This window comes from Macrotis lagotis, chromosome 8, assembly GCF_037893015.1.
Source record: "Macrotis lagotis isolate mMagLag1 chromosome 8, bilby.v1.9.chrom.fasta, whole genome shotgun sequence".
Lineage (NCBI taxonomy): Eukaryota > Metazoa > Chordata > Mammalia > Peramelemorphia > Peramelidae > Macrotis > Macrotis lagotis.
This window is the reverse complement of record NC_133665.1, coordinates 43,834,416-43,861,810: the sequence shown is the minus strand read 5'-3', so window position 1 is coordinate 43,861,810 and position 27,395 is coordinate 43,834,416. Positions and strand designations below refer to the sequence as shown.

At 34.2% G+C, this 27,395-nt stretch overlaps 1 protein-coding gene and 1 pseudogene across 1 annotated transcript; both read left to right on the top strand.

Annotated features, from left to right (window-relative positions):
* The first annotated feature begins 2,330 nt into the window (after positions 1-2,330).
* On the top strand, positions 2,331-3,335 carry LOC141494755 (olfactory receptor 13C4-like). Its single transcript, XM_074195950.1, has one exon. The coding sequence runs from the start codon at positions 2,367-2,369 to the stop codon at positions 3,333-3,335; it is 969 nt and encodes a 322-aa protein (XP_074052051.1). The 5' UTR covers positions 2,331-2,366.
* An 18,747-nt stretch (positions 3,336-22,082) lies between these two features.
* LOC141496432 (olfactory receptor 13C4-like) lies at positions 22,083-23,063 on the top strand (annotated as a pseudogene).
* Positions 23,064-27,395: the final 4,332 nt, after the last annotated feature.

Genomic DNA, 27,395 nt, shown 5'->3' with positions numbered 1-27,395 from the left:
AGCATCCACCTTGAAAGGGAAAAGGAAGACAGTTGGCAAAGTAGATGGAGCACTTAGCTTAAAGTTAGGAAGGCTCATCTTTCATGGATTCAAATCCCAGCCTCCAACTCTTACTAGCTGTGTGACCCTGAGAAAGTTACTTACCCCTGTTAGCCTTGGTTTCTTCACCTGTAAAATGAACTGGAAAAAGGAATTACCAAACTGTTCTGGAATCTCTACCAAGAAAACCACAAGAGTAGTAGTGAAAAGTAGAATGAAACAACTACAAAATTGCAGGATTGTTTTGAGGATGAGATGAGAAATTAATGATAAATCTGCTTCCCATGGGTCTTAGCATATCATAAATGTTGTAATGTTGGTTACTATCATTTTATCTTCACTTCTAATTCAACTGTTCAGGTCATCAAAAAATTACTTTCTAAAAGTAATTGAAATGCCCCCTTATATTTGTTTGTTTATTTATTTACTTACCTGTGCATTTATTCATTCATTCATTTGCTCAGAAGCTTCATTTCATATATATACATACATATATATATATATATATATATATATATATATAAAATGGAAAAGTATTTTGTAAACCATAAAATACTACAGATATATGTGTGTGTGTGTGTGTGTGTGTGTGTGTGTGTGTGTGTGTGTGTGAACAGATGTTATAGTGGTTTGAATGCTGTGTTTGGAATCAAGAAAACCTCAGTTCAAATATATATTTGATGGAGTGACTCTAGGCTAGTCACTTAATCTCTGCCTTAATTTCTTCTTCTATTAAATGAGAATAATCTAATAGTATCCACCTTGAAGGGGGAAAGGGAGATATCTAGTTTCTGAGAAATGGCCATCACTTACTCCAGAGACTAAATATTCTAGTTTCTGATTTTCAAATACCAGTCTTATAATTCTGAAACTCTCCAGGTATTATGAAATGAAGAGTAAAGTATATGAATGAAGACATATATGACTGTGCTCACTCCAGGAAAATGGAGATCACAATGCTATGTAGCTTGTAAGCATTTTGATGTATTCATAGAATGTTATAAAAAACAGTTCTTTAGAAGCCATTTAGTCTAAACTCCTCATTTAATAGGCAAGGATGCAGATTATAGACAACTGTTCATATTTTACCCATACTGTCTTACTCAATAGGCTATTAGCAATCTCCTAGTTTCTGAATTTCCTCTTTAGCCTGAAATTCCTAAGCCTAACCCCCATTTGCCTACAATTCTTGAGGACTTGATCTCTGGTTCACTTGAAACAACTAAATAACAATAAATTTGCAGGATTATTATGAGGATTAGATGAGAAAATAATGATAAAGCTGCTTCCCATAGGACCTGGCATATCATAAATTATATATATTATCTTCACTTCGATTTCAACTGTTTGGATCATCAAAAAATTCCTTTCCGAAAGTCTTTGAAAATACTCCCTTAAAAAACTTACTCATTCTAACAAATCAAGTGAATGAATTGATGGACATGTAATGAATTTGGTTACCAGAATTAGTGTCAGGCCAGCTGTGAAGATTTTCCTGAAATGTAGTTCACACCATTTCATTCTTTTAATCAAAAGCCTTTTGTGAATCCCTACATACTAGTTCACTAAATCCAGATTCCTCTGCATGAATTTCCAAGAGATTTTACAACCTCATTTTACCTATCCACCCATTATTCTCCAATACACTTTTCATTACTCTACTCTTAGTAAGTCTGACCTTTTCACTATTACACAAGAATGTCAGTCTCATTTTACCTTTTAGTCTTTGCTTATATATATATATATATATACACATATATGTATATATATATATATATATATATATATATATATATATATATATATATACTGTATCCACTCAATAAAACATAAACTTCTTGTCTTTGCATCTTTGGTGCTAACAATATTTTGCCCATGGCAGGTGCTAAATAAACCTATACTGAATTGTATTCTTCATACTAATTAATTCACAAATTGGCAAGGGAAATCAGTTATACTGAATCACTAAAAAAATCTCTGAAAAATCCCATTCTTGATCTTTTACCTTTGCTGTCATTCCCTAGCTAGGTCTACACAGAATCAGACATTACTATTTGAGAGACATAGCAGACATGAGTCCCACAACTCCAGAAGACGGAATTCAACAATAGAAGCAGACACTTCTGAGCTTCCTATGATAATGTACTTTTGGTGCTTGCTTCCTGCTAAGAAAAGAAATTTCATTGAGATCAGAAATGAAAATAATTTCAAGTCAAACTATAGTGACAACCAAGTAATATAATTGCTGGAGAACTTTATATCATGTGAGTCAGTGATAAAAAGCATTTTGTATTATTTCTTCCTATGAATTCCTGCAAGGGGAAGAAATGGAAAGAATAAATAAAACTCTTGTGACAGAATTTTTTCTTCTAGGACTTTCTGGCTACCCAAGACTTGAAATCATTTTCTTCCTTCTAATTCTAGTGATGTACATAGTAATCCTGTTTGGTAATGGTGTCCTCATTATAGCAAGTATATCTGATTCTCGCCTTCATACACCTATGTACTTCTTCCTCAGTAACCTCTCCTTCCTGGACATTTGTTACACAACCATTTGTATACCTTTAACTCTGGCAAATTTCTTATCTAAGGAAAAAAACATTTCCTTTACAGGATGCGCAGTGCAGATGTGCCTTGGCTTTGCCATGGGAAGCACTGAATGTTTACTCCTGGGCATGATGGCCTTTGACCGTTATGTGGCCATCTGCAACCCTCTAAGATACCCCATCATCATGAACAAGATTGTGTATGTTCTGATGACTTCAGTGTCCTGGTTATTGGGAGGGATCAACTCAGTAATGCAAACAACTCTTGCTATGCAGTTACCATTCTGTGGAAATAATGTCATCAATCATTTTGCTTGTGAGATCCTAGCAGTCTTAAAATTAGCCTGTGCTGATATTTCCCTCAATGTGATTAGTATGATGGTTGCCAACATGATCTTTCTGGTTCTACCATTGGTGGTGATTTTTTTCTCCTATATCTTTATCCTCTATACCATTCTGAGGATGAACTCAGCCAAGGGAAGGCAAAAAGCTTTCTCAACGTGCTCAGCCCACCTCACAGTGGTGACTATATTTTATGGGACCATCTTCTTTATGTATGCAAAACCCAAGTCTCAGGACCCTCTTAGAGCTGACAAGTTGGAAGCAACAGACAAACTTATTTCCATGATTTATTGGGTAGTCATCCCAATGCTGAATCCCATCATCTATAGCCTTCGGAACAAGGATGTGAAAGTTGCTGTGAGAAATTTGCTCAGTCAAAAAACCTTTTTCTCAGTGAAACTTCTGTAGCATGGTTCCTTTTTAGGGAACTAATGGTCACCTACTTTGCTATTCTCTAAAGCATATTATGTAGCCCTCTATTCTTTATTTAGGAAAAAGTGTACATATAAATGGATGGACTATAAAGTAGGACAAAGATTTATACAGTAATGGTGCAATAAGTGTGTGTTATCAACTTTAAACAAATCTATTCTTTGAGTCTTAGACACTCCTTTATGCAATAGAGAAATCAATACAGCAATACAAAAATCCACTAAGGATTCTGCCATAGAAGAAGCCATGATCAGAAAACTTATTTCCATTTATCTCACTCAGTGGAGACCAGTTGAGATGGTCTAAAATTTTAAATCATGTTTATTACCTCATAACCATCAATATCTCTCAACTAAATTCAGGAGGTGAAAGGAGAAATGTGAAATTCTCATACTTGCAACATAATTAAAATCACTCTTGCTGATGTTGAATTAAAAAAAAAAATTATTCCTGACAACATTGTGGATAATGTGGATCAGAAAATGATTACATTTTGTCCATTCTTGGCTGTATTTTTTTAATTAAATGTTCCTTCTTAACTACTCAAGGGACCATTTTAACATTTCAAGGACAAGTACAAGCTCAAGTTTTTCACTCTTTCTTATTCAGATAATGTTGATGACTATTCATCAAAATGGTAAATGGAGCCAAAAATACAACAGTTTAATAAAGCAGATGTGTACATATTTATTCATATCTCCACAAAAAACATAGCCCATAAAGAAGATGATATATTTGAACAAACTAAAAGCAAGAATTGTACCAAAAAAAAAAACCATCTTAAGGAGTTTTTCTGCTTAAAGATTTATCCTGGAAAAATTACTGGATGTAGAGCCAGAAGGCCAAAATATGTTGATCATTCCAGTTGTGCCACATACTAGTTATAATACTTTAGGTAGATCATTAAATGCATTACAGTCTTAGTTGTTTCCTTTGTAAAATGAAGGGGTTAAAATGATTAATTCCTTGATATATTTCTACTCAGAAGTCCTGTGACAGTGCTCTATTCTTAATTTTTAAAAGTTTTTCCCATTTTGTTTTCTTTGTTCTTCTTATGTTAATACTTTCAAAAAACTATGATTTAATTAATGTAGGTTACTCAGGCTAAACTTCTCCACATATTCAGTATGGTTTTAAGAGCTGTTGGGTAAAAATTCTTTAACTTCAACAAACATTTATTCAATTACTGTAATATAGAGGCAGTATGGTGTGCTGAAGAGACAGTCAGCCTCAGTCAGGATTCAAGTCCTACCTCTAGCTTATACTGTTTAGATGACCCTGGACAACTCATTTAGTTTCTCTCTGCTCTCAGACATATTTTTAAGTATATAAATTATAGAGTTTTTGCCAATTTACCTTGATAGAGAGATTTCTTCACTAGAACTCTGTATATGGGGAGTTCATCACTACACAGATGGCATCACAGATACTTTTTTTTAATGTGTGGGCCACTGCACTAAACCTTCAGGACACAAGAGAATACAAAAATCAAAGAGCTCTTTATTTCATGGTGTTAGCTTTCTGCCAGAGCTTATATTTTGTTGTTCAGTGTTTTAATGACAAGCCTCTTCAATTTAAAGTAAGTTAGTCCTCAGATTATAGGTATAGTCTTCTATAGGGTTTATACTTGAAGCCTTTCCAGATTTGTAGAACCTGCCATAATTTCTGTTCTGCACATATTAACTTTAAAGATCAAAATTTCTACTTATAACAATGTAGGGTTTTAGAGGAAGAGTAGTTAGCCAAAATGTCTTCATATATTACCTATGTGTACTTTCTTACTTGCAATCACAATATCCAATGTCACAAACTCAGTAAAATTAAAATGTCAACAACAACAAAATAGAAGACTGCTAAGGCCAAAATGGATAAAGTCTATCTTCTTATCTTTTTTCTGAAGAATTTTGACTGTTCAGATAATTACTGAATTCTCTCTCTCTCTCTCTCTCTCTCTCTCTCTCTCTCATACACACACACACACACACACACACACACACACACACACACATACATACATCAAAAGCATTTTCCTTCCCTAAGTTGCCTTTTAAATTAGAACTCATCTTTCAATACTACTCTGCTGCTCCTAAAAGGTACCCCATTTCGAGTTTTATAATTGTGCTCTAAATAGTCAAGACAGGAATTATTATCACCTTATCATAGATTATCTTGCATTTTCTAAATTACAGGTCAGTTTAATCTCATTTATAGTGGAGGAAATCGTGAATAGTTAAATTACAGTTACATTTATGTACACATTTTACAGATAAAAATGAAGAATAATTAAGATCAAATAGCAGATTAAATTATTATCTCCTAACAAATAAAAAAAATTGAGAATATAATTGGGATGCTGATAGGTTTGTTGTGTGCCCTTAGTTGTTACACATGTAAGCAGGAATGTGCTGATGGGTGTTTTACTGGCCTCTCCAGGAAAAAAATGTACTTGGGAATCACTTTTAAGATTAGTCTGCATGGGGGAGCCAGATGGAACAATAAATAAAGCATAGCCCTGGAATAAGGAGGACCTGAGATCAAATCCAGCTTGGACACTTAATAATTACCTAGTGCTATGATCTCAGGCAAGTCACTTAACCCCACATTACCTTGCAAAAGATTAGTCTTTATTATTAACACTTTCTCCATTTTTTAAGTCTAGACAATCAACAAAACAAATAAATCAAAGCTAATCTGCAGTACTTTCCAATTTCCAAGTTATAAATGCCCACACTGAAAATTAACTAGCCATCTCTGTTTAGCCTATTTGATCTGCTGACAGTACCATTCTGATGATAACTGTTGAAAATTTGGAATAATTAAAAGACCTGAAGATTTTATAAATTTAGAGTTAGAAGAGGCCTTATTGAACAGTTAATCCAATTTGTTTATTTTAAAGAAGGGAAATTTGAGGTGCAGAGCATTTAAGTGGTTCATCCATGGTTTGTGGGAAGTGATAGTGCAAGGATTCATTCCTAGGTCATTATAACACAAAACTTGCATTCTTTCTGATGAACCACAGTACAATACCAGCTCTACTGGTCAGATCTAATAATATTCAGTTGGGATGAAAGGGGCAGTCAGGTATCACAACAGATAGAATGCTGAGACTGGAGTGAGAAAAAAACACCTTCCTGAATTCAAAACTGTCCTCAGACACTTACTTAGCCATGTGACCCTGGACAAATCACTTAACCCTATTTGTCTCAGTTTCTCCATATAAAATGATGTAGGAGGGCATCGCTCTCCTAACTTACCCTAAATTCTACCCACCTACCTCCTATTTCAGTGTAGAAAGGTATTACACTTCTAACTTGAATACTTTTCTTAGAGCATTCTCTCCCCCTCCAACTGGTAAAGTCTAGGACACAGATTCATTCTGTTGAAATACTGTGCCAAATGATAATAGCATAAAAAGAAAAAAATAAAATAGAGCTGCAAAAAATAAAACTGAAATAGAATATTTTATCTCTAGAATGATGCAGTGCAGTGTCCATATCTTCTTGATCATAAATGCTTACAACAAATGAAGGAATAAAGGAATAACTGAGTGAAAAAAGTATATTAAATTCTTATTATATGCAAAGTATATTCTTATATAAAGATCAAATAAGAGTCAAATGTTTCATGATGAAAACAATAAAAAATGACCTAAATAAAACTTGTCTCCCATTTAACACAATGACAGTACATGGAGGGAGACTATTTGAATAAAGCAGCTATAATGAACCCACACACAACATCCAAGGTTTATAGAGAAAATTATCTCTCTTGTCAGAAAAAAGGAGGTGTATTTGTTCCCCTATAAACACAAGTCTCCTGATTATTCCTTTAATTTATTTCTTAGAAATAAGGGATTGAAATACTATGAATTCTTCAATTAAGATTTATACTGTTCTACAATAGTTCTTATTCTCTCTGCCCACTAGTTTGTTATTTTATGGAATGATTCTAAATCATCTGAATGGTCTACAGAGAGAGCGGGGGAAGGGAGGGAAGGAAGGAAGGAAGGAAGGAAGGAAGGAAGGAAGGAAGGAAGGAAGGAAGGAAGGAAGGAAGGAAGGGAAAAAAGAAGGGAAAAGGAAAGAAAGAAAGAAGGAAGTAAGGAAAAAGGAAGGAATGAAGCAACAAAGAAGCAAATGAAAGAAACAAAAATGAAGAAGGAATGAAAGAAGGAAGCTAGATAGAAAATAGATTGTTTGTGGGGTTTTTTCTAAGTAATGGGGTTAAGTGACTTGCTAAAGGTGACACAGCTAGATAATTATTAAGTGTCTGAGGCCAGATTTGAACTGTTGCCACAATAGAATTTGTTTTTAAGTTTTTATTTAGCATTTTATATGTGCTACACACTGTACTATGCATTGGTGAAGAAAATACAAGTAAGCCTGACAGCCTCTGACTTCAAAGTGCTTGCATTCTAATGGGGGAAAATAATTGAAAAAAAATTGAAGGAAGGACTGCCAGAGAGCACTGAGAAGTGTTGTGCAATACTGGGCTCTGGCAAAAGAAGGAAAAAGTTAACCTATCAGAACCCAGGGACCCAGGAATAGAATCAGTTTACTCGTGGAGATGAGGTAGAGGTAATAGAGGTGAGGGGAAGGCAGAGAATATTACAAAAGTAGAGGTTATGATAGATAGATAGATTGATAGATAGATAGATAGACAGGCAGATAGACCAGAGCAGAAATCAGTGCTAAAAAACAAAGATGAATTAAGAACCTCAGCAATTTCTATATTTAATCAAAGTCAAAATTAATTTCCCAAGGCTACTATTTTTACCAACTTCTAGCTATTGTTTTTCTTTGAAATTTAACAGCTTTGCATATCAATTGTTTGATATTTTTTTAATTTGCAAAATGAGTGTTCAGAAGTGGATTTGATTTTTTTAATATGTTGATTACTTCAGTTACATATAATTAGTTTCTTTTATAATCCTATGCATATTAATTTCTTACTTTAAAAGCATTATTCTGAGAAAGAAATATAGAGGTTTAACCAGGCAGCTTATGACAGAGGAAAAAAGTTAAGAATACATTGGAGTAAAGGATCAATTATTTCCTGTCCAGCTCTAATTTCATAGTATAAAAGATACCCAGAAATTCAACAAAGTAATTTTATTTGACATATTTGAAAATGGAAGAAAGAGATTTATTAAAATGTCATTAATAATAATAAGTTTCAATGATTCAGCTAGCATCTTAAATTTCCTAGAAAGAAACAATAATTAAGAGACTTTTAGAAGCATACATATGCAAGTATTATTTGAATTTGTATATTGAATGGAATTTAGACTGGACACTCTTCTCCCTATATAAGATGGGGCTAACTTGTACATCAGTCAAGAGGTTTATTTAAGAAGGCATCAAAAAAAAATCCATTTCATTATAAAACAATCTTATCTCTTCCTCTAACTCCATAAATATATAACAATAGCATTTAAATTTTATAAAATGCTTTATATATGTATGCATTTCTCTCTATGAATGTGAAATTACTTCTGACTTTGATAAATATAGAAATCAAGTAATTAAGTTTATGAACTCATTTAAGATTGTTCTTAGCAATTATTTCTGCTACTGGTGAACTGGAATATGGTACTTTGAGGTTATTGTTCTCCACTATTAAAATGGACCTTCTTTTGAGGGGACTGTTTCATTAAATCATGCTATTAATGACTGATAATGACTATTAATGACTAATAATGGCTTAATTTGCAATACTTTCCAACGAGCATTTTTATTTTAATACGTGATAAGGATTTCCTGATGGCAATGTTTTAGTTCAAAAGGAATGAATTTCTAAAGGTTCAAATTTAAGGCACATCCATTTTCAAGGCAGAGCTAAGATTACAACTTGAAGTTAGCACGTTCCTGGAACTTATCCCTATACAACATTCAATGAAACCTATACACTAACATTAAAGCTACAGATCTCAACAAAAGAAGTCAAGATCTAAACAAGATTTCAACTATAAACATCATGGAGAATTTTCAGTGAAAATCTGTTTCTTCCAAGAAAAAGGGAATGTAAAGCCCAGCTAGGTGGGAGAGTAAGAAAGCCAGCAGGAGACTTTACATCATCGTGCAGTCCAGGTCCCAACGGCTAGAAAACAGCAGAGGTCTTGGAGCTAGCTAGTAAGCCAGTTGGGAGCGTCCCAATCCCAAAGTCTGAACCCTGGGAACACTGGGGCAGAGACAGGACTGGGTTGGGAACAAACCACTGCATAGACAGAGTGAGGACATAAAGGAGGAAACAAACCTCAGCATAGGCAAGGCCTGGGTTGAATAGGCAGCATCTAGGTTAGTGATAAGTCAAGGGTCAGGCCCCAGTCCAGCACAAAAAGCTTGGGTCTACACTCCCTATACCACAGGAGCAGGGTTCAAACAAAATAAGCAAAAAAAAAAAAACCTAAAAGAACACTAACACAGATAGAGATGATTAAAAATGCTACATCAGAATAAGAAAGCAATGAAAATTTTCCTACATGGCAAGTGTCAAAGTAGTCTATAAGATGGACTGAAATCTAAAACTATATAGAAGAGCTTAAAAAAAATTAAAAAACCAAAGAGAGGAAGAAGAAAATGCAAAAAATGAGAGCCATGTAGGAAAATTATGAAAAATTGATTAAAGAAATCAATGCCTTTAAAAGTAAAAATAATCAAGTGAAAAAAGAATGTAACTCTTCAAAAAATAAAACTGACCAAGTAGAAAAGGAATGCAACTCATCTAAAACTCGAATCAACCACCTGGAAAGGGAATGCAACTTAACAAAAAATAAAATTAACCAACTGGAAAAGGAAGCACAAAAGTTAACCAAAGAAAATAAAACCCTAAAAATTGGACCTGAACAAATAGAAAGCAATGAATCTATAAGACACCAAGATACCATCAGAATCAAAAGGCTGAAAAAATTGAAGAAAATGTAAGGTGCCTTTTAGGAAAAGCAAAAGACCTGGAAAACAGAACTAGAAAAGATAAATTATGAATTGTTTGTCTATCAGAAAGCCCAGATCAAAAAAAAAAAAAAGAGCCTGGATAATATATTTCAAGAAATTATCAGGGAAAACTGCCCAAATCTGCTAGATTAAGAAGACAAAAATCATCTTTGAAAGAATACACAGAACTCCTCCACAGAAAGAAACCCCAGGATAAACACTTCAAGGACTATCACAGTCAATTTTCAGAATGCTCAAATAAATGAGTAAGTACTACAAGCCTTTAAATACAAAGGAAGCAGGGTGGCTAGGTGGCACAGTGGATAGAGCCTGGGCCCTGGAGTCAGGAGTACCTGAGTTTAAATGGGACCTCAGACACTTAATAGTTACCTAGCTGCATGACCTTGGGCAAGACACTTAATCCCATTGCCTTGCAAAAAAAAAAACCCTAATAAATAGATAGATAGATAGATAGATAGATAGATAAAGTAAATAAATAAATAAATGCAAAGGAAGCACAATCAGACTTACACAGGACTTATTAACTTTGACAATGAAGGATCAGAGGGCCTGGAAGACATATTTTAGAGGACAAAGAACCTTAGATTACAACCACAAATTTACTACCCAGCAAAATTCAACATGTTCTGTCAGGGGAAAAGATAGATGTTCAACAAAATAGAGGACTTCCAAAATTTCCTGATAAAATGACCAGAACTCAACAGAAAATTCAGTCTTTAAATACAAGACTCAAAAACACAAATGTTACTCATTGAATTATATACAACTCTACAAGGGAAAATAATAGTTATAACTCTTGAAAACTATATTTCTCAAGATACTTAAAAGATTGAATATAGCTGAGGAGATTGTAGTTTACGAATATGGATATGCTTAGTTCTTGTCCTATTGAAGAATACCAAAATGACATCCCTATGTTTGAGAAAAATTATAGGGCATCCAACTGTGGCTGATAAGACCACTATGAACTCAAAATCCACGAGTTATGCACAAATAGTCCAGGTGAAAAGCTGAAATGTTTCAGTTGACCTACTTTAGGTCTGTCTTGCTCATAGAGTACTTTAAGTCTGTTTTACTCAAAGAATTCAGCACTTTTCCCTATGCTGGGCAGCTCTGTGTCAGTGTCTCCCATACCTTACAATCAATTGTAAAGTTCTTAAGAGAGACTTTCAGAGTGTCCCAGGACTTAGAGTACTGAAAGGCTTTATATTTAATTAAATCAGAAGTAACTTTAATTTACTAAATACTTAGAGGTTTATAGTGCCATATGGTCAGAGGGTAATAACCTACTTAGAAGGATTTGACATAAAGAGATTAGGAAGTGATCCTATCTTAATCCATACTTTAATTAAAAAGGGTTTACAAATCATGGTGGGGGGGTGGCTAGTTGGCAAAGTGGATAGAGCACCAGCCCTGAAGTCAGGAGTACCTGAGTTCAAATGCAACCTCAGACATTTAATAATTACCTAGCTGTGTGGCCTTGGGCAAGCCACTTAATCCCATTGCCTTGCAAAAGAAAAAAGTTAAAAAAAATAGAATCATGGTTGGGGAGCTAAAGGGAGGGAGTGTGGAAGAGGGTATACCTGGGGGGAGAATGGTAAAAATGGTTCATGCAATGATTTTGACTTTGCTTGACTCATGAGAATTGTGTATCCATGTAAGGTACTTGAAAAGGAGGTAAAATATAAAGTGAGTATAATCTGATGTGATTCATCACTCTTGAGAAATGTATTTCTAATGAGACAGAAGAGAGGCTTATTAATCAAGCAAATCAAGCAAAATCAACCTTTGATTGATAGTACTTCGAAAACAATAAAAATATAAAAAGGAGACTAGGCATTAGTTGATGAATACCAGGTGAAGATGCACAAAGACTTATTATAATAGAGAGAAAGAAGGGTGGGTGTGAACACTGAGTAAATCCTATTCAATAGATTTAGCCCAGAGAAGGAATAAGATGCATTCCCAATTGAGTTTAAAAATCCATCCTATCCTACAGGGATGGGGGGGTGGTAAGAAAAGGGAAGAAGATACTGATAAAAGGGAAAGTGAAGATATAAGTGAAAGCAAATTGAAAGTTAAAATTTAAAAGAAAAGTGAAGGGGGAAAGGGAAAAAACATTGGTGAGGAAGAATAAAAGGAAAGGAAAGAGAAAAGTACAAATAGGGAAAGATAACATAGAGGGAAGTAAAGAATTAGTAATCTTAACTGTGAATATGAAAGGAATAAACTCCCCTATAAAACAGAAGCAAATACTACAATGGATTGAAAACCAGAATTCTACAATATGTTGTTTACAAGAAACATATTTGAAGCAGAGGGATTCACACAAAGAAGGTAAAAGGTTGGAACAAAATATATTATGCTTCAGCAGAAGTAAAAAAATCAGGGGTAGTGAACCTTGATCTTAAACAATGCAAAAGCAAAAATAGATCTCATTAAAAGGGATAAGGAAGGGGCAGCTAGGTGACATAGTGGATAAAGCACCGGCCTTGGAGTCAGGAGTACCTGGGTTCAAATCTGGTCTCAGACACTTAATAATTACCTAGCTGTGTGGCCTTGGGCAAGCCACTTAACCCCATTTGCCTTGCAAAAACCTAAAAAATAAAGCACACAGGTAATGAAGTTATATCATTATTAAACATGCATGTACTTAGTGGTGCAGCATTTAAATTATTAGAGGAGAAGTTGAATCAGTTACAAGAAGATATAGCAAAATGATAATAATGGGAGACCTCAATCTCCCTCTCCCAGAACTATATAAATCTAACCACAAAATAAACAAGAAGAAATTTATCACAATTGATAAGGAGCTCTCTTGTATAGGTTGATGTTCAGGGTTCCTCCTCAAGTATATATATATATATATATATATATATACATATATATATATATATATATATATATATGTATATATATATATATATATATATATACACACACATAAAAGAATCATTTTCCCTGATCATGGCAAGCCATTTCAAAGAGTTACTGTAACCAATTGAACAAAGGGATTAATGCTTTTAGAGGTCATATCTACTTCCAGTCTCTGGTATAAAATGAAAGCATCAAAGATATTAAACTCCAGGGGAGACAAAAGCATTAAGTTAAATCTAATTATGTGCATAGTGGTTTATGTGAGGACTATCCTCACCTAGAATGAAGCTGATAATCCCCCTTATTGGAGTATGAAATCTTAAGTTTGTGACAAATATATGGCATATGATATTACCTCCAGATGTAGTAGGATATAAATAGTCATGATTTCTTAAAGCATATAGCAGTGGGACACAAATCATGAAACCCCTCATCATAGGTTCACCAACTAGACTATATACCTCAGGACTAAAGAGGCTCATTAATAAGAGCATGTTCACCTGGTGACGGTTTTACTTTCTTTTTTTCTTTTTTTTTGTTTCTTTCCTAAGACCTTATGATTTATTAATATGATCAGATAATACAGAAAACTCAAAGAAAGAGTGAAACAAGAGTTTTAAACAACCAGATGTAATATCATTCTAGGTAGGTAGTAAATTGTTTCTTTCACTCTGTTCTGAGATCATGAATGGTTTCACTAACTTCCCTTAGTCCTTAAACACAGCCCTGCTCCACCTGTCACAGAATAAAGTCCTAAGTTCAGTTTCTGCCTCAGACACTTTCTAAATGCATTTAAGTCTTGATTTCCTGATTTATAAAATATGGATGATACCTCCTCTAAGGTTCTTACAAGAATTAAATGAGATAACATTTCTAAACCACTTTAAATCTGAAAGGGCTATAAAAATGCTAACGTAGCAACATTATTATTTAGATTTCTCTTTTCCTCCATTCCCTTTCTTAGAATTGGTCTAAGAGATGGAAAGGAAAAGGACTAGGTACATAAAATCAAATCAAGAGGAAGCTACAGTAGAAGACAAAATTATAGAATGAATAATAATAATAAGCATTTTATAACATTATAAGACTTAAAATACTTTGCAAACCTTTTGTTTGATCCTTACAGCAACCCTGGGGACAAGGTGTTATTATAAAATCCCCATTTTATTATTTTTGGTTAGTTAGTTAGTCATGTCCAATTCTTCATGGTCTTATCTGGGATTTTCTAGGCAAAGATAATGAGTGGTTTGCCATTTTCTTCTTCAGATGAGGAAACTGAGACAAACAGAGTTAAGTGACTAGTCATATAGCTAGGAAGGATCTAAGACCTCATTTGAACGCGGATCCTCCCAACTCCAGAGTCTGTACACTATCCACTGTGCCACCAAGCTGCCCCTATTTTATATGCAGAAATTGAGGAAGAAAGAAGTTAGGTGACTTACCCAGTATCACAGAGCAAGTAAATTTCTAAAGACAGATTTGAATTCAGGTTTCCTATTTCTAGGCCCAGTGGTTTTTTCACTGTACCACCAAGCTGACTCTTTTACTCAGGCAGCAGCTACTAGATTTGTGCCAATCCAGTGGATATTGCTAATCTACTGCTCCTTTGCTTCTTCCACTCTGTTCTGAGATCATGAATGGCTTCACTAAGTGATCTCAGACCTTGAAACCAATCCTATTCCATAGGTAGGGGAACAACTCCTGGATCACCCATTCCATTCTTCAATACTTGGTAGAAACATGAAGACCTAAAATGGGCATCTCTTTCCTCTCCAAGTTACAGGTCCACAAAAAATTCTGAGTGGAAGCCTGTAACAAGGTAAATAAAATTTATGGATTTATGGTCCTTAGCAGTAGCTTTTTGAGATTGAATCATCTAACTCATTTGCTTTCCTCTTTCTTTTCCAACATAAACTTGAATAAGTACAGAATTTAGAGGGCATGGGGGGTGCCCAACAAAAATGTTTAAAAGTTGCTCAAACAAAATATGGACATTTTAAAATCCAACTCCCTTATTTAATTCACAATGAAAACAATTTTTTCACTGAAAATATTGATTAATGAAAAATAGAGACTTGGGAAAGACCTTAGCTTAAGAAGGTCAAGGTCACCCATTGCATCCTGGGTCATTGCCATTCACCCTGATTTAAGTTTTGCCACTGGAAGAGAAAGTGAGAATGATGACTTTATACATCCCTGACTTACTAAAATCTAAATCACATCATGATGCTGATATAATTGGTCCTTTTCAAGAACTAAGATCAAACAATAGCAACAAAAACATTATGCATATGTATCTGTGTACCTTCTGTTATATATGTATAGAGAGACATAGAGATAGACAGATGAATAGGTAGCTAAATGGATATAGAAAGATGGAAAGATAAGTAGATAGAGATGGAGAGAGATAATTTTTAAAACTGCCTTAATTGTGCAATTTTTCAGTTATTCCACAAAATCCCCCTTCCCTAAAGCATATTAGTAAAAGATGTTTTCTTGTTCCTTTGACTTACTCTTCAATTAGAGTTCAATAACATCGTCTTTCTAATTGCTCTATGGACCATTGTCCCTGAAGCATCAGAAAGTTTCCAAATTTGTCACTTTTTGTTTTTCAGCTTTAAATTGCTTGGGGGATTAGCCTTGAGTAATGGCTAATTTAACAAATATTTGCTGTAATCCATCTGTGAAAAGACTGTCTGTTTATGAAATGCATGCAAGCTATCTTAATTTCAGAAATTATTTATTGATATTTTGGAAGAAACAAGGTATCTCTTTGAAGAAGTGGAAATAATTCCTTAAACCTCCAGGTAAACTTTAAATATTATGACCAGATGTCATACTGGAATTTTTCAATTTCTGATCAGAACTACACCAGAATTTGGTTATATGTTTTATGATTAGCCTGGGTCATTATATTCCAATCTAGAAGTACTTTTTGACATCAGTATCTATCCAGTAATTCATCATTTGGTTAATTTTCTTAATTGGTTCTATTTTCTTTCCTGAATCATTTGTTTAGAAACGTTTATAGCAAGAAATCATTGTTATTCCACAGAGTATGTAATCTCATGCAAAACTTAGGAACTAGTAATAATAATAATTATTATTATATATGTATATAATCAGCATTATGATATTATAGGAAATAATACAACATGAAATATGAAAACAATATATAATCATCATCATTCTAATAAATAACACTAACTCAAAACTTTAAGGTTTACAGTGTTCTACATCCGCTAACTCATTTAATACACGCAAGAACTCCCTGAGATAGTGCTATTATTATCTTGATTTTACAAAAGAGGAATCTGAGATTGAGGGGGACGTTACTTTTTCAGGATCACTGAATAAGTGTCTAAGGCAACATCTGAACTTAATTTTTCCTATCTCCAAGTTCCATGTTCTATTCACTGTATCACATAATTGGAAAAAAAACAGACTTAAATGTTATAAATTGTGTAAAATTGAGGCCTAAGCTATATTAAATAAATGTTTACTAAACATCTACTATGTAATAAGCTTAGGGTAACAAGGTAACTCAATGTTAATAGTGCAGAACCTGGAATCCGGAAGACTCATTTTCCTGAGTTCAAAGAAACTTACTAGCTATGTGACTTTGAGCAAGTCACTTCAACCTTGTTTGTCTCAGTTACTTCACCTGGAACATGGGCTGGAAAAGGAAATGGGAAACAACTGCCATGAAACCCTCCATGCCTTCTCACTCACTGTTACCCATGACAAGAATTCTCTGCCCCACTTATCTTCACTTCCTCCAAGACAGTTAAAATATGATCTTCTCCAAAGGGCCTTTCCCAGTATCCCCAATTGCTTTCTCCTATTAGATTACCTTCATCTATTTTTATACATCTTCTATAGATATAATTATTTACATATTACTTCCCCAAATTAAAATGCAAACTCCTTCAGGGCAAGAATTTAAATTTATTTTTGTCTTTCTTTGTATCCCCATAATTTAATACGATGGATGACATAATAAGCACAAATAGGTAACTGACTAGAGATTTTTTTTAAGCAAAGGACAAAAGATCACTAATCTAGGATAATAGATCATTGTCCTTAATCTGGACTGTACGTGATTTTTTAAAATATTTGGATGGTTTTATTTCTATCTATTTGGTTTTCTTTATAATCCAATTCATTTTTGTAATGCTTTTAAAACACTTTTCTGAGAAGAGAATTCAAAAGTTTCATCAGACTACCCTACCATAAACCCCAAAAGAATTGGATATCATTCAGTATTTCTCATGTTAAACAATAGTGTTAGCACAGGAATGAATGCACACAAAACATAATTTGCATAGCATCTAATCACAAACATAATAACAAGCAAAAGGCTAGACAGGAAAAAAAGAAAGAGTTCATGAAGTGAAAATATTAATTCTTCAAGTTAGCCGTATATTTTTAATGTAATATTCAACTTGTAGACTTTCCTATAGCAAATGGAAATGCCTTGAGCTTCATATCTATTTTGTAATTCTCAAATGTAAGTAATACATAATATTGTCTGTTATCTATATTTGTACAGTCAGCCTGGGATTGTAATCTCCAAGATGTAAAGGATTTTGCTTTATTCAAACCTCATAGTTTCCCTTTGTTACTAGATCTTATTGTTGCTGAATGAATGCATACATGCATGAATGAAATCATATTTACTCTAAGTCTAATATGCCAGAAATTGAGGGTTGCAAAAAAAAAAAGCAAAGGGGTTTCTAGACAGGTAATTTGGGAAAAGAAATTAGAATGAACTATGTAGATGATGAGTGGTTCACACAGAGGAGTGTGGAAAGATTTTCTTTTTGAAAATCAAGGTGCTTTTGAGCATCTAATAAAACAATCTCCTGATGCACATCCATTTGTTGAAAAAAGTAGAATGACTAGAGAGGGCAATTTTCAAGTTGCCAGTTGCTGAGCAGCCCAGGTTTATAAAGACAGAAACCATTCCTCCCTAGTCATTGAACAAGGTGTGATCTTAAAGACAGCAGTTCTTACTATTAAAGGTTTCTACCAAGAACAAACAATACACTCAGGGATAGGGTCTCAAATTCTTACTAAAGTGGAACTTCATTTCTAAATTTCATTTTCCTTAGCTAAGGAAGACTAGGGTTGGATTAGATAAATTCTGAGGTCTCTTTCCTGCTCCAAATTATATTTTCTATAATTTAGGAAAATAATAGACTAGCAATTAGAAAATCATGGTTGCAGTCCTGTTTATGCCACTGATTAACTCTTTTTCTGAAACATTTAAAACTCTTGGTGTTTCAAGTTCTGCAAAACAAAGATTTAATAATTCCTGCCCTGCTTCCTTCACAGGTTTATTGGAATGTTAAATGATATCATCAATGGGAAAGCATTTTGCAAATTGTAAAGCTCTTCAGATATACATATGAACAGGGCAGCTAGGTGGTGCAGTGGATAAAGCACCGACCCTGGAGTCAGGAGTACCTGGGTTCAAATCTGGTCTCAGACACTTAATAATTACCTAGCTGTGTGGCCTTGGGCAAGCCACTTAACCCCATTTGCCTTGCAAAAACCTAAAAAAAAAAAAGGTATACATATAAACACAAGTGACTAAGTAACACAGTGGTCTGAATGCTGGACTTAGAGTCAGGAAAACCTAAGTTCAAATCTAGCCTCATATGCTTGGTTGTGTTTCTATAGGCTAGTCATTTAACCTCTGTTTGCCTTAATTAACCCTCTTCTGTAAAATGGGCATAATCTAATAGCACCCACCTTGAAGGGGAAAAGGGAGTCAGCTAGGTACAGTGTATAGAACACTGGACTTAGAATTATAAAGGCTCATCTTCATGAGTTCAAATCCAGCCTCAAACACTCACTATTTGTGTAACCCTGGGAAAGTCATTTAACCTGTTATCTGTACATTCTACTGGAAAAGGAACAGTCAAACTGTTCTGAAATCTCTTCAACTCCAGGTATAGTTAAGAAGAGTAAGTAATGAATGAAACAACTATATAGCAATAAACTTGCAGGATTGTTGAGAGGACAAGATGAGAAAATAATTATAAAGCTGGCTCCCACAGGACCTGATACATCATAAATGCTATATAAATGTTAGTTATTATTTGATCTTCATTTTTAATTCAACTGTCAGGTCGTCAAAAAATTTCTTTCCAAAAATAATTGAAAATACCCTCGTGTGTTAATTTGTTTGTTTATCTGTTTATTTAATTACCTATTCATTTATTTGCCACAGTGGCTTCTCTTGTGAGAGTTCCTTTTCACTGCTTCTGAGCCATGACCACTACTAACTCCAGATACATGAAATGTTCTAATTTCTGACTTTCATATATGAATCACATAATCCTGAACCTCTCCAAGTATTATGAAATGAAGAGTAACCTATGTGAGGAAAGGCAATATGACTGTGCTCCAGGAAAACTGGAGATCACAATGGCTTTACATCTCTTAGGCATTTTAATGGATTCACAAAATGTTAACAACAAACAGTTCTTTAGAGGCCATTTAGTCTGAACTCCTCATTTAACAGGCAAGGATGTGGATTATAGGCAACTGTTCTTATTTTTTCTTTTTTTGGGTTTTTTTTTTTCTTTAATTTATTTACACATTACTAAAATATTCTAGTTTAAAGAGTAAACATAATACCCCTCCCCCACAAAAATATAAAACCTCATGAGAAATAAAGTAAAGAAAGAGAAAAAAGTGTTTAAGTCTGTGTTCTGATACCAGCAGCTCTGTCTCCAACTGTTCATATTTTAAGTCTCTCTTACCCAAATTGGCTATTAGCAGTCTCCTAGCCTAGCTCCTCAATTTCCTGCTTTGCCTAACCTACCAGAACTTAACCCCCATTTGACTAAAACCTCTATTACCAATCCCTGAGGAATTGATCTCTGAGAAACCTGCTAGCATAAAACCCCTTCATTCTATTTAATCAAATGAATGAATGAATGGACATACAATGGATTTGGTTACCACAATTAGTATCAGGATAGTTGTGTTGATTTTTCTGAAAAGTAACTCATTTCATTCTTCCACTAAAAAACCATTTGTGAATCCCTATTGCCTACTTGACCAACTCCAAATTACTTTCAATGAATTTCAAAAGGTTTTATACTATGACATCATTATATCTATCTATACAACTTTATCTCCTATTAGTCTCCAACACACCTCTTATTCCTCTGATCCTTGTAAGTCTGGCCTCCTCACTATCACATAAAAACACCAATCTCATTTTACCTTTTAGTCTTTGCTCATATTATCTCCTTTGCTCAGAATGTCATTGTGCAGCATCTTAAATTATTCCTTAGTAGGCCTTTCTGTGTTATTGTTACCTCCAAGAGTAGTCTTCAAGTCCCTTAAAGATTTTGTCTCCCTCTTTCCTCCTCCAACAATAACTAGCCTTGGGTCTACACTAAGTCTTATTCTACATTTCTAATCAAAAATTGGTTTCTCGGTCACTAGGAGTTATAAATCTGAATGTTGTCTCTGTGTGTAAAAATGTCACTCTGTGGGGCAGCTAGGTTGATAGAGCACCGACCCTGGAGTTAGGAGGATATGAGTTTAAATTTAACCTCAGTCACTTAATATCTGACTAGCTATGTGGCCTTGGGCAAGTCACTTAATCCTATTGCCATTAAAAAAATTTTTTTTTTACATTTTAAATGTTAATTTACCCTGTCAAGGCCTTTCTCTTCCATCTGCCTGGTCAGTTTTGTAATAGCAGCAATAAATTCCTTTATCTGGGCCAACAAATCACAGGAGACATTTTGGATGAAGAGAGAGAAATTCTATATTTGTTTGTAAACATACCCTCTCTTGACTAAATGTAATTCTTATCAATAGGAACTTAAGCAAGGACCATAATGTAGAATCAAGTCATCTGTATGAAATCTCATTGGTTGCCTAACTCAGTTTTATGATTCTTTGTCCATTCTGTATAAAATAACTCAAAAATTTTGTATCACGATTGGTACCTTAATTATGCTATCTATCCAGGGGTTCAGTAAGATTCTTGAGAATAAAACATGGATAGAACTAACTTTTTTGCTATTTCATTTTTTTTAAAAAGAACGATTGCTTTTGAACATTTATTATAACAACATAGTTGCCAAGTATTATCTTCATTTTATACCTTTTTTCCAAATTAGGTATTAAAGAATATATGATATCCCATTCCTAGAAAACCCTCCCTCTCTACACATGAAGTCTTTGTCTTCTCAAAAAATTTGACTCATATCATCTCTTTTATAACCTTTACAAATCACCTCAAAATTTGTAGTACTCATCCTCTTATATTTATTTGTGTGTGTGTATATATGTATATATATATATGTATATATATATATATATATACATATATAGTATCCATTCAGTAGAATACACACTTCTTGAGAGCATGCAAAAATTCATTTTTGTCATTGCATCTTCAGTGCCTAGAATAATATTTTGCCCATAAATGGTGCTTATCAAACCTAGGTTGAACTGTATTCTTCATAGTAATTAACTCACATTTTGGCAAGGGAAGACATTTTCAAAATCACTGAAAAATCCAATTCTTAATCATTTTTGCCTTTGCTGTCATTCCCTAGCTAGGTCTCCATGGGCATCCCAGAATCAAACATTACTGTTTGAGAGACAGCAGGTATGAATCCCACAACTCCAGAAGACTGAATTCAACAAAAAAAAAGTAGATACTATTGAGCCTTCTGTGATTATGTAAATGATGAAGGTAAAAAAGAAACTTTTGGTGCTGGCTTCCTGCTAAGAAAGGAAACTTCATAGAGATCAGAAATGAAAATAATTTCAAGCCAAACTGACAGCTGAGTAACAGATTGTGAAGATCTTTATGTGAGTCAAGAATAAAATCACTTTGCATCAAGGGGAAGGAATGGAAAGAATAAATAAAACTCTTGTGACAGAATTACTTCTAGGACTTTCTGGCTACCCAAGACTTGAAATTATTTTCTTCCTTCTAATTCTAGTGATGTACAAAGTAATCCTGTTTGGTAATGGTGTCCTCATTATAGCAAGTATATCTAATTCTCACCTTCACACACCTATATACTTCTTCCTCAGTAACCTCTCCTTCCTGGACATTTGTTACACAACCATTTGTATACCTTTAACCCTGGTAAACTTCTTATCCAAGGAAAAAAACATTTCCTTTACAGGATGTACAATACAGATGTGCCTTGGTTTTGCTAAGTGAGCAACTGAATGTTTACTCCTTGGTGTGATGGCCTTTGACCGTTATGTGGCCATCTGCAACGCTCTAAGATACCCCATCATCATGAACAAGATTGTGTATATGCTGATGACTTCAGTGTCCTGGTTATTGGGAGGGATCAGCTCAGTAATGCAAACAACTCTTGCTGTGCAGTTACCATTCTATGGAAATAATATTATCAATCATTTTGCTTGTGAGATCCTAGCAGTCTTAAAATTAGCCTGTGCTGATATATCCCTCAATGTTATTTCTATGGCAGTCTCCAACATGATCTTTCTGGTTCTACCATTGGTGGTGATTTTTTTCTCCTATATCTTTATCCTCTACACCATTCTGAGGATGAACTCAGCCAAGGGAAGGCACAAAGCCTTCTCAACATGCTCAGCCCACCTGACAGTGGTGACCATATTTTACGGGACCATCTTCTTCATGTATGCAAAACCCAAGTCCCAGGATCCTCTTAGAGCTGACAAGTTGCAAGCAACAGACAAACTCACTTCCATGATTTATTGGGTGGTCACCCCAATGTTGAATCCCATCAGCTATAGCCTTCGGAACAAGGATGTGAAAGCAGCTGTGAGAAATTTGCTCAGTCAAAAGCCCTCTTCTCTATGAAAACTCTATAGATTGGTTCTTTGTTAGGGATCTCATGATGACCTGCTTTGCCATTCCCTAAGGCATATTATGAAGCCCTCTTTCCTTTATTTAGAAATATATATATATATATATATATATATATGTGTGTGTGTGTGTGTGTGTGTGTGTGTGTTTATGTATATGTATATATATATGTGTGTGTGTATTTTTATGAAGGGGACAAAGATTTATATATTACTGGTACAATAAGTGTGTGCTATAAACTTAAAACAAACATGTACTTTGAGTCTGAGATCAGTCTTTTATGCAACAGAGACATCTCCAGCAGCAATACAAAATCTATAAATGAATTACAGGGAAGAAGCCATGATCAAAAAGTTTACTTCTATTTATCTCACTGAGTTGAGACAAACTGAGATTGACTAAAATATTAAATCATTTTTATTACCTCATATTCATGAATTTCTCCCAGTAGAGGTGAGAAGGAGGGGTATGAAATTCTTTCACACTTGCTGATGTTGGTATAAAAAAATGCAAAATGCTTCCTCATTTCACTTTGACTAATGTGGAACAGAAAATTATTACATTACCATTCTTGACTGGTTTGTTAATTAAATATCCCTCCTTAGGTACACAAAGGAAAATTTTTAAACTTCAAGAACAAACCCAAGCAAAAAAAATTTACTGTACTTTGTTCATATTTTTTTGATGAAATTATATCTGGTAAATGGGACCAAAAAAATCAACAATTTAATAAAGCAGATATGCACATATTTGCTCATATCTCCATGAAAAAGTATGACCCATAAAGAAAACGATATACTTGAAGATTCTAATAGCAAGAATTGTACCAATAGAAAGAGTCTTAAATAATTTTTTTCCTTAAAGGGTTTTTCTGGAAAAATCAATGGAGGGAGCGGCTAGGTGGGGCAGTGGATAAAGCACTTGCCCTGGAGTTAGGAGTACCTGTGGGCCTCAGACACATAATAATTACCTAGCTGTGTGGCCTTGGGCAAGCCACTTTAACCCCATTGCCTTGCAAAAAAAAAAAAAACCCTAAAAAAAAGAAAAAGAAAAATCAATAGATATAGAGTCAGAAGACAAAGATTTGTTAGTCATTCCACTTGTATCACATACTGGTTATATTACCTTAGACATAATCAATAAATTCTTTATGGCCCTAGTTTTCATTTTTAAAATGAAGGGAAGAAATTATTATTTTCATGAAATACTTCTCAAAAGTTCTGTGACAGTATTTTATTTTTATTTGTAAAAATAATCTGTTTGTCAAATTTTTTGTGTTCATCTTAATACTTCAAAAGAACTTTGATTTCATTAATGTGGATCACTCAGGTTAAAGTCCTCCACATAGTCAAGAAGGTTTTAAGAGTTCTTAGGCAAAAATTCTTTAACTGGGTCAAGGCAATGAATTCAATTCAACAAACATTTATTAAGCTACTGCTATTTGGAGGCAGCATGGTTTGCTGGAGAGAAAGTCAATCTCAGAATCAGTACTCAAGTCTTGCCTCTTGTATGTACTGATTCGATGACTCTGGACAATTCATTTAGTTTCTCCCTGCTCTGAGACATCTTTTTAAGATCATAAATTGTAGAGAGTTTGCCTTCTCTCTTGAAAGAGAGATTTCCTCATTGGGAACTCTATATATGGGTATTTCATCACTCTATAGATGACAATTACAGATAACATTTTAATGTGATTGCTACTGCACTAAACCCTGAGGAGAGAAGAGAATAAAAAAATCATATAGCTTTTGATTTTAAGGTTTTATCTTTCTTCCTGAACTCATATTCATTTGCTGTTCAGCATTTTGATGAGAAGGCTTTCCAATTTTTGTTTTGTTTTGTTTTTTTGCTTTTTTACAAGACAGTAGGGTTAAATGACTTGCCCAAGGTCATACAGCTAGGCAATTATTATGAGTCTGAGACTGGATTTCACTCCAGGACCAGTAGTCTATGCACAGTGCCACCTAGCTGCTCCAAGGCTTTCTAATTTTAATTAAGCTGGTCCTCAAATTATAGTTATAGTCTGCTATGGGTCTTACACTTAAAGCATTTCCAGATTTGTAGAATCTGCCATAACTTCTGCTCTACACATATTATGTTTAAAGATCAAAATTTCTACTTATTACAATGTCTTTGGAGTAGGATTTTAGAGGAAGAGGAGTTAGCCAAAATGTCTTTATATATTGCCTATGTGTGATTTCTTATTTTCAATCACAATATCCAATGTCACAAATTCAATCAAATTAAAATAACAATAAATAACAATTTAAAATAAACCATATAAAAGATGATGTTTGAGTAATATCTTGAAGGAAGAGAGGAATTCTACAAAATTAGATGTGAGACTACTTCCAAGCAATGGGGAGATGCTGAGTGGTGGGGAGGGGTAGAGGAGATGGACAATCAATGTAATGGCATGGAAACCAGAGACTAGATAGCTATATAGGAATCACACAATAGGTCACCTAATGTCTCAGAAACAATAAATAACAAATTAAAATAACAATAAAAGCAAAGGACAGCAAAAACAAATGACTGCTAAGGTCGGAAAGGATAAAGTCTATCTTCTGTTTTCTTTAGAAGAAAATTTACTGTTCAGATGATTACTGACACAGAATTCTCTCTCTAATAAAAAACATTTTCATTCCCTAAGTTGCCTTGTAAATTGGATTTCATAATTCCCATGGAAGAAGTGTTAGTGTATGACCTTCTATTTGCAGATGACTGTGCACTCAGAGCAACCTCTGAAGCTGAGATGCAACAAAGTATGGATCAATTCTCTGCTGTTTGTGCTCATTTTGGTCTAACAATTAACACCAAGAAAACACAGGGTCTCCATCAGCCAGTACCATACCATCCATATATGGAACCATTGATTATAGCAAATGGAGAAGTCTTGAGCACTGTGGAAGACAAGTTCACTTACCTTGGCAGTGTTCTTTCCAAAGAGGTACACATTGTCAATGAGGCTTACATTCGCATTGCCAAAGGTAGCTCAATATTTAGGAGGCTCAAAAAGAAAGTATGGAAGAAAAGAGATATTAGACTGAATACCAACTGAAGGTCTACAGAGCCACTGTGCTGAGCTCTTTGCTCTGTGCCTGTGAAACCTGGACAGTCTACCAGCGCCATCAGAAAATTGAATCACTTCCATTTATATTGTCATAGGAAGATTCTGAAGATCACCTGGCAGGAGAAGATACCAGACATTGAGGTCCTTTCTCAAGCTAAACTGTCTAGCATTCCAACATTACTATAGATAGTGCAACTATAATGGGCTGGACATGTTATTAGAATGCCAGATGTACCCTTGCCAAAAAAAAAATTATTTTATGGAAAACTCACATAGGGCAAGCTGTCACAAGGGGGTCAAAAGAAGCGATACCGAGACACCCTGAAGATCTCATTGAAGAACTTTAGAACTGATCTAGAATACCTGCTGTGACAAATGAATCAATAAAAATTAATCAAAATACCCATATTCAATTTAAATTATAAGAGATTAATTTGCTGTGGACACAAATATTAAACTTGCATGGTGTTCTACAATAACTCAGGAGCAAGATCAGACAATGGAGATTCTCAAGCACAATTCAGATGCCATATTCAACAGTAAACATATCAATAATTAGTACTTCCTATCACTCTGACATTCTGACATTATTTCTGATCAACCCCAGTACCTTACTAATTCTACTGGTCAGACGTAATAATTAGCATATGCTTGGTGTGAAAGGAGACACTGACACAGGGCCAGATCATCTCCTGAGACAGAAGAGGTGAGTTAGAAGATTAAGAAAGGGTAGAAATGATTTAGAATATCTGCTGTGAAAAATGAATCAATAAAAATATATCAAATCAAAATTCATAAAAATTCAGTTTAAATTATAAGAAATTAATTTTCTGTGGGCACAATACAAAAAAGCAGCAAAAGACTGCCTCTGTCTTCAAGGACCTTAAAATCTAATGGAAAAAATATGATAAACAAACAAATATGTACAAATAGTTTATATTCGAGATAAATAAGAAATCATTAATAGAGGGGATGTACTGAAATGAAGAAGGAATGGAAATTTCTTTCTTTAGAAGAATGATTTTTAATTAGCCTTTAAATGAAATCAAAAGGTGGAGATGAGGAACAAAAACAATCAAGGTATGGGGGTCAGTCAGAAAAATTCTTTGAAATGAAACTTGGAATGTCTTGTTCTTAGAACAAGTTATTGAACTGAAGAGTAGATGGCAGGGGGTAAGATATAAAGAAGATTAGCATGGTAGAAGGGCACTAGATTAAAACAATCACTACTGAAGTGGAGCTTACATTCCACTGGGGGATATCACAAGGGAACATATAAG